This window comes from Sinocyclocheilus anshuiensis, unplaced genomic scaffold (genome assembly GCF_001515605.1).
Source record: "Sinocyclocheilus anshuiensis isolate Anshui unplaced genomic scaffold, SAMN03320099.WGS_v1.1 scaffold2237, whole genome shotgun sequence".
Lineage (NCBI taxonomy): Eukaryota > Metazoa > Chordata > Actinopteri > Cypriniformes > Cyprinidae > Sinocyclocheilus > Sinocyclocheilus anshuiensis.
Genome location: NW_015551304.1, coordinates 113,473 through 122,408, shown reverse-complemented (window position 1 = coordinate 122,408; position 8,936 = coordinate 113,473). Strand labels below are relative to the sequence as shown.

The 8,936-nt window shown below is 43.3% G+C and overlaps 1 protein-coding gene across 1 annotated transcript; it reads right to left on the bottom strand.

The window, feature by feature from the left end:
* Positions 1 to 723: 723 nt before the first annotated feature.
* Positions 724 to 7,284, bottom strand: LOC107663469 (spermatogenesis-associated protein 5-like protein 1). Its single transcript, XM_016453712.1, has 9 exons — positions 7,252 to 7,284; positions 5,039 to 6,109; positions 3,376 to 3,558; positions 3,145 to 3,297; positions 2,848 to 3,057; positions 2,447 to 2,677; positions 1,545 to 1,679; positions 1,112 to 1,237; positions 724 to 1,036 (listed from the first exon to the last, which is right to left on the bottom strand). Exons 2-9 carry the CDS (start codon positions 6,098 to 6,100, stop codon positions 890 to 892), a joined length of 2,247 nt encoding a protein of 748 aa, XP_016309198.1. The 5' UTR covers positions 6,101 to 6,109; positions 7,252 to 7,284; the 3' UTR covers positions 724 to 889.
* Positions 7,285 to 8,936: the final 1,652 nt, after the last annotated feature.

The following is an 8,936-nucleotide window of genomic DNA, read 5'->3' as shown; positions in this document are numbered from 1 at the left end:
AAACTGTTTTTTATTTTAATATATTCTATCCTCAATCATTACTCCAGTCTTCAGTGTCACATGATCATTCAGAAAGCATTCTAATATGCTGATCTGCGGCTCAAGAAACCTGTTTTTTTTTTTTTTAATCTTTGATGAATTTAAAGTTCAAAAGAACAGCATTTATTTGAAATACAAATCTTTTGATACATTATAAATGTCTTTACTGTCACTTTTAATCAATTTAACGCATCCTTGTTGAATTAAAATGTACATGCTGTATACAGACAGAGATGAAGGTCAGGCTGGGTCAGGTCTCACACACCCTCTCTCTCACTCTCTCACTCTCTCTCTCACACACACACACACTCTCTCTCACACACTCTCTCACACACACACACATACACTCTCTCTCTATCACACACACACGCACTGTCTCTCTCTCTCACACACTCACACATACACACTCTCTCACACATACACACAACTGATATTTTTGTGCGTCACCCTTTACTTTATGAAGAATGTGAGAAACGGGACATTTGTACACAAATTATAAACATGATATATTTATTGTATGTATTTTCTTAAAGGAGTAGTTCACTCCAGAATTACAATTTCCTGATAATTTACTCGCCCTCATGTCATCCGAGATCGTGTCTGTCTGTCTTCAGTCGAAAAGGAATTAAGGTTTTTGAGGAAAACATTCCAGGATTTTTCTCCATATAATGGACTTCAATGGGGACCAACGGGTTCAACGTGCAGCTTCAAAGAGCTCTACAGGATCCCAGCCGAGGAATAAGAGTCTAAACCATCGCTCATTTTCTGGAAAATAATGTATATTTATATACTTTTTAACCACAGATGCTCGTCGTGCACTAGCTGGACTTGACGCATGGAGTGAACTACTTTAATAGAGACTTTGACAAAGTTGTAAGCCTTGCTGAAGCTGCTCGGGACTCAGTGATGGACTCAAACTCTGAAGCGCCTTCAGAAAATACTTCTGCCTCACGCAGGGAACCTCGAGTCCGTCCTCACGCAGAGCCAGAAGAGCCGCCTGAGACACAGAAGAGTCCAGCTTTACAGAACAGAAGAGAAACGAACGAATGCCGTGAGCGGAGTGTGTGTTTACCTCTCTGCACAGGTTTTCTAGATCAGCTCCAGAGAAGAGCTCAGCTTGCGCAGCCAGATCCTGCAGACACACGTCCCGATGCAGCGGGACGCTTTCAGTGCAGACGCGCAGCACGGCCAGACGAGCCTGTTAATGAGAACGCATGAGACAACATCAAATCTTAATGCATGTTACTCGTCTTACTGTGAACAATTCATCCATGCATTAATTTTAATTACTTTAACTGACAGATAAAACGAAGCCTACATTTCTTTCCGACTCGATAGCACGTCACTCAAACATGTCACAACACAGTAGAAAAGTTGGTTGCAACTTCCGTTTCAAGCTGATCTTAAATCAGTGAAATGGGTGTGGCTTATAGGAGGAGGATGGAGTGGGCGGGGTTTAGAAAGAGACGCTTGGATCTCATCTGATGTTAGGACCGTCTGCTCACCTCAAGATCTGGAGGTGGAACGTATATGATCTGGTCGAGTCGGCCGGGTCTGAGCAGAGCACTGTCCAGAACCTCTGGTCTATTAGTGGCAGCCACGATTAAAACATCCTTATTACACACTTCCTGGAGTTCCATCTGAAATGTAAGTCACATAGAGACAGTGTTAATAGCACTTTAAAAACGACTCTCAGCTCTACACGTGCACATCCGTGAATCTCACACAGAACATGTTCAGGTCTTAATCCACTATAACAGGGGTGTCGAACTCAATTCCTGGAGCGCCGGAGCTCTGCAGAGTTTCGTTTCAACCCTAATTAAACACACCTGATCCAGCTAATCAAGTCCTTCAGGCTGATTTGAAAACTACATGGAGCAGGGTTGGAACAAAGCTCTGCAGTTTGACACCCCCGCACTATAAGATCAAAAGAAAAAATATGTATCATTAAGACAATGGAGGCTTGTATTTGTAACATTGTAACATTTTCTGAAAAAACATCACTCAGAAATGGCTAGTTATTGTAACAAAAAAACAGCAAGTAACCACTTGCGCCACTTTGAAAAACCAGTTTAACACTGTGAATGCAGTGTAAGTTTGGATAAAAGCATCTGCCAAATGCATAAAGATGTAAAAATAAAAAAAAATCGTACTACTCTAATCATTCTCGTGACTGTAATGCATCCTGATGCATGCTGCGTCTCAGCGTACTACAGTAAGAAAAAAAAAAACAGTCCTGTCCAAACATTTATTTTCTTTAAAATATAGATTTTATATGTTGTTCTTTTGTAAGCTGCTTTGGATAAAAGCGTCTGCTAAATGCATAACTGTAAATATAAATCAGCATAAACTGAAGACCATACAACAGACAGCATGGGATGAAATACGATCCAGACAGAAGTTTGACCTGCTGTAGTCTGGTGTCCTCCTGCTCTCCTCCTTCTAACTGAGCCATCTTTCTCCCGGTGCTGCGTCTCTCCACAGTCCGGATTCCCACTCCGTCCAGCTCGGTCAGCAGAACCGACAGAACCTGCGACTGCACGCTGTGAGAGGAACCGTCCGCTCGAGAGCCCACCATGCTGTCGATCTCATCCAGGAACACGAGGGAGGGAGCGCACGCTCGCGCTTGAGCGAACAACTGAGAGACAGAGAGATCATCATCCTGCAACACGTTCATCAGCAGCTGCTTTAATGCAAAATCATGTATAGATAGGTGCGGGGCAGGTATGTTAAATGCCTTAATCAGTTGCACCAAAGCATTAAATCAACAGCTCTAAACAGAAGCACTGAATGAGAGTGATGTCAGACCTGCGCCAGTGTTTTCTCAGAGTCTCCCACATACGGAGAGAAGAGCTCAGCCCCGCTGAGGGAGAGGAAGGTGCAGTGTGATGAAGATGCTGCTGCTTTCACCAGCGTGGTCTTAGCGCAGCCGGGTGGCCCGTACAGCAGCACTCCTCGGGGCCGAGAAACACCCAACCGCACGAACGCCTCTGGAAACCTCATGGGCCACTCGATACTCTGAGCACAAACGTCAGACAGCAGGCGTTACTTACGTTACTACACAGAAGCAAAGTCATGCAAATCAGCCTGAACTAACTCTTATACCTGTTTGAGTTTGACGTCGTCTAGTCCTCCGATCTGCTCCCAGCTGACGGGTTTGAAGTCAGTGGCTCCTATACTGCTCCTCAAACACGACGGCTGCACGATCCGCAGCGCCTGCATGAAGTGCTGCATCGACACCAGCTCACTCACTCCCGCCTGAACAACATCAACAACATCTCAACAAGAGAGGACACAAGAGACTTCTGCTGCTAGAATGGATCTCAGTGACTGTACCTGCGACTGTCGCATGGCCTGCAGCGCTGCTTCTCTACTGAGCGCGCTCAGATCCGCCCCGACGTAGCCACAGGTCATTTCAGCGACAGCATTCAGATCCACTTCAGAGGAGAGCGGCATCTCTCGACACACACTCTTCAGGATACTGCGCCTCTGCAGCAGCGAGGGAGCGCCGACGATCACCTGCAGGACATGCCAGATCCATAAAACACTGCAAGGGACGGAGATTCAAAGCGGCTGCTCATTCAGACATGCAGGTAGCTGCCTAGAAATGCCTTCGAACATCAGTGCAGAGGCATTTGAAGTTAATCCTTTGTAGCCATCATATTTTGATCATCCTTTTTGATACTGATATGGATGTATGGATACTGTAAAACCACAGGAACCAGTCGAGTCCTCTGCACAATCTGACTCTGCTGCAGCAACCTGCTGGTTCGTCTGGCCAGAGGAGAACTGGCCCCCGACTGAGCCTGGTTTCTCCCAAGGTTTTTTCTCCATTCTGTCACTGATGGAGTTCTGGTTCCTCTGGCTTGCTTAGTTGGGGACACTTAATTTCCAGCGATATCGTCGACTTGATTGCACAGATACTATTTAAACTGAACTGAGCCGGATGATGACATCACTGAATTCAATGATGAACTGCCTTTAACTGAAAATTGAGTGTTTACTATTGTCCTTCTGCATTATTACACACTATTTTCCTGTTTGATACTGTAAAGCTGCTTTGACACAATCTGTATTGTTAAAAGCCCTATATAAATAACGGTGACTTGACTAAAACTGTCTTTACCTGCAGTATAGAGTCATTCATAAGCAATTAATAAGATGAATGAAAGTTCTGTCATCATTTAGTCACCCTCAAAGTTGTTCCAAGCCTGTATGAGTTTATTTCTTCTGTTGAACATAAAAGAAGATATTTTGAAGAATGTTGGGAACCAAACAGTTGCCGGTAGCCTTGACTTTCTATAGTAAGGAAAAAATACTATGAAAGTCAACGGGGACCAGCAACTGTTCTTTTGTGTTCAACAGAATAACTCATACAGGTTTAGAACAACGTGAGGGTGAGTAAATGATGGCAGAACTTTCATTTCTGAGTGAACTATCCCTTTAAGAACAACAGAAGACATCTTTAAGTTTTTGTTTCCTACAGTACGATAGACTCAAGATCCAGTGTGTCTCATAAAGTAAGTAATTTTGATAAATGGCTGCGATTCAGTGCATCCGAATGAATCAAAACCCGTTTCATTAGTTCGTTCAAAAAAAGAGTGATTCATTTACAAATTCGGTATCAATTTTTTTTATTCTAAACACACATATGATAAAATTGCAGAAATATTATCAGAGAAAATTATTGTCAGGTCAAAATGGCTAAAAGTGCTGTATTATGTATGCCAGGCCAGTAGTTGGCGATGTCACTTTGTAAAGAAACTTGCATATGAATATAGACTAAACACGTAATATGCATGTACACGATGTCACCATTTTCACAAATTCGTGTTTTTGTAGTTTACACAGAGACGATACTGGTATCGTTTCCAAAAACGTGCACAACCCGTTTTCAAAAGTTTCCATTTTCAGGCCCCCAAAATGCCAAAACGAATGGCCAAAACGCATAAAAGGTTTTCAGTTGTAAACGGTGTTGTGTAAACACCTCCTGAATTACCTCTCTGTCGAACCTCCCGGGTCTCCTGAGCGCTGGGTCCAGAGCGTCTGGTTGGTTCGTGCCTCCGATGATGACGAAGCCCTCGTGATTGCTGATGCCGTCCATCAGCGTCAGCAGCTGAGCGACGAGCCGGTTCTCTGGAGCGCCGCTGCTCTCCGACCGCCTCGGGCACAGAGAATCGATCTCATCGATCAGCAGAACGCACGGACCCTCCTCCGCCGCCTCCCGCGCCTGATCAAACACGCGCCGCAGGTTCTCCTCGCTCTCTCCGGGTCGAGAACCTGTGACTTCCGGCCCGTTTACAGTCACTAGCGTGGCCCCGATGTCCCTCGCCACGCAGCGCACCAGCAGGGTCTTCCCGACGCCGGGCGGCCCGATCAGAAGCAGTCCTCTTGGGCACGACACTCCCAGCTGACGCAGAGTCTCTGGGTAACGCAGAGGAAACGTGATCATTTCTTTCAGCGAGGTGTAAACCTCCTCTAGGCCGCCCGGAGACGCCGCCGAGACCTCCTGACGCCTCTCCAAGTGTTTAACAGTCTGAGCAAGACTGACCTCCACATGAGTTCTTGCTGTAATCAAACCAGCTTTCTGCGAGCCCGAGTTCACCTTCTCAACCAGCGCACACCTGATCTCTGTTTCCGCACCGGACAGGTCCACCAAATGTCCCTGCTGCACATATAGACCCTCCAGCAGCTTGTGAACGCTCAGCTCGGAGACCTTCCGCTTGTGTCCTAGTCTCTGCACAAACACCTTCACGCTCACGCTGGAGAGTCTGGGGCAGGTCAGGGGTGTGATGTGCGCCGGTTTAACCGTGAGTCCGGTGAGTGTTTGTGCGCTGAGGTCCGGTGTCGCACACTGGGTGCTGATCTGCAGGAATCCCTCTGCGAGGTCCCGCCGTGGCCATGCGGTGCACAGACAGACCCCCCGCTGAACCCGGATCAGAACCGGAGCGCCCAGCCTCAGGCCTAACCCGGACATCAGAGCCGGACCCATCCGACAGCGCTGCGAGTCCCAGTCCATAGCGTCCCGCCGGAGAACCTTCAGACCCTCCACATGCATCATCTCAGAAACCTACAGATAAACAACAGCTCAGTTCGAGAAGAATGGAAACCAAAGAACTGATACAGTGAGAGTGACTGCATCAAACGCACAATAAGAACAGAACTCAGTGTTTGCTCATCATTCGATCTTCAATAACCCACATTACACTGTAAACAGTGGAAACAATGATATTCACAGTTGTTTTATGTTTTGTTTACATAAAAAAATTACAATTTGTAACAGCCAATTGAGCGGAACAGCTGGCTCAGTCACAGATGAAAATCTATTAAAACAATAATCCCCGTGAAGCCGTGGTTTACAGTGAATTTATAATTTATAACAGCTAAGGGGCGTGGTTAGGCACGGTGCTTCACGGGGGGTTATTGCTTTTATAAAACGGTTATTCCATATACGTAGTAAGGTTTAACAAAATAAAACAGAGCAAATAAAGTGTAATGATATTAATAAAAACAGTATTCTTCCATCAAACAATGTAGCTCCTCAGAAACAGTTGTGGTTGCTACAAAGTGGTTGCCGAGCAACACACAAACATAAACAAAGGTGTGTGTTACTTTGTAGAGTCATTTACAACAGCTTCGAACGCGGCTCAGCCAATCAGAACCAAGCACCGGAACTCTCCGTTTTATAAAATGATCATAAATCATTCACTTTGCATAACTGTGCATACGTACAGTTGACAAAATATAAATAATTAAAACACTTATAATGCATGCCGTTTCATTGATGCAGTCTTAGTACTTATGTGTTATTGCATCAAAAATCAGAATGAAAAATAGCTACAAATCGGTTTCGCATCAGTTACTGGACACATAAAATGAATAAGTGTTGAATGAACCTGAATGTGAGAGAGACAAACTATAAAACTCACATATCCTCATTCATATCAAACAGTGACGCTTATGGAAAGCCGTTTTAACATTTAATCTATAAACAGCACTAGTAACTAGTACCTAAAGAATAAACACTAGTACCTAAAGAATAAGCACTAGTAGCTAAAGAATAAGCACTAGTACCTAATGAATAAGTACTAGTACTTAATGGAAAAGATACTAGTATCTAAAAAATAGGTACTAGTACCATGAAAATAGATACTAGTACGGTTTATAGATTAAATGTTAAAACGGCTTGCCATAGACGCTGTTGTTTTCTTCCCAGACTCGAGCTCATGGCTGGACACTGTACTCTACTCACATCATCACTGTGAGGAACAAACACAGCACGTGTTCTCTCAGTCTTCTTCACTGCAGCGCCACCTGCTGGACTGGAGACGGGGAACATGTGCATGTGTGACGAAACACTTTAACATTTATTTCAATTATGGTAATAAAAATAATATGATATGAATTAAATGGATAAGTAAATATGAATAGAATAAAATAAACATACAAACAACAATACATTCATGAACTAATAAAGGAAGAGTTAAGCCAAAAAGTGATTATCTCCCTCAATAAAAGGAAAACAATTCATGCAAAAGTCTATTTTCAAGTCTATTCAAAATAATGTTGTGGTTGATAGTGTCGAACGCAGCGCTAAGATCCAGTAGCACTAGGGCCTTTTGCACCGCGGGAACCTTTTCATAGTACCAGAACTAATTGTGGAACTACCCACTTTTTGGCGTTTTCGCACCGCCGGAACTTTAAGCGTTTTTCCATATAGAATAAACTGTCTACAGCTCTTTTATATCATTGTCTTTGTCCATTAAGCTACATTACGTGTTTTATTTATAATGATTTTCTATGGAAGGAAAATTTTTAACTTGCAGTTTAATGCATTGTGTTCTGGGCTCGTCTGCTTGTCTGTACGGAGTTGATCTTTTTAAAATCACAATGCATTTCAAAATGCACGTTCATATTTGCTGTTCTGTACATACTTTGAGTCAACAACAAGACATATAGGCTACTGTATTGTCTTTACCATAGTCCGTTATTATACAACATTAATCGTTTTGCTGTATGGGAGGACAAGTGAAAGTTTGCGCATTGTGTTCATAGCCATCTGTTTGCCTTGTAGTACATTCAATAATAACTATATATCGAATTTGATCTTTTAATTGAACTTAATGTATCTTAATACATTACGCCATGTTAAATGTTTATGTTTTTCTACAGGAGGAAAACGCTTAGCAAGAGACTTTGCGCATTGCGTTCATATTCTGCTGTTCTGTGGCCACGGATTTGCGGGTCTTGTCTTTTTCTTGCAGGACCCTGTGTCGATTGCAAGTGACTTCGTAATTTAGTTTCTTTTGTCTTGTCTTCACCACCTGGCTACTGTTGTAAAATGTTGAGAGATTCAAACAAAAAGTAATCAATAAATAGAACAAAATAAAAAAAATAAAAGCCTGCAAGTGACGTCACTAGCGGAAGCACAAGTGTCTGAGAGTGCAAGTCTGAGAGTGCAAGTCTGAGAGTGCAAGCGCGAGGCTGCAGCTAGACCCTCTTGACCAAATTAGCTCCTATTCCGGAGCAGGGTCTATTTGTTTATTTATTATTTTTATTTTAAATCAACATTTAATTTGTTCCTCTTTAATGCACAGCATTTTTAAATTTGTGCCAAACAACTTATAGTACATGCAATTGTTTCAACACGTACAGAACAACAAGGACAATAGGAAATGAGACATATAATAATAACGGAGCAGGGTCTAACCAGCACAACTGGTACTAATCGTGACGTAAGTAGACATTGATTGGCCAAACGCGTACGAAAACGCCCTCACCTGCCATGATTTAAAATGCCGTGTAAACATACTGTAAACATTGTGTCAACTTATTTCGCAAGTATGGAGAACAGCGATAGATGGACGGACGCTGAAGTGCAGGCACTTGTAGCAAAT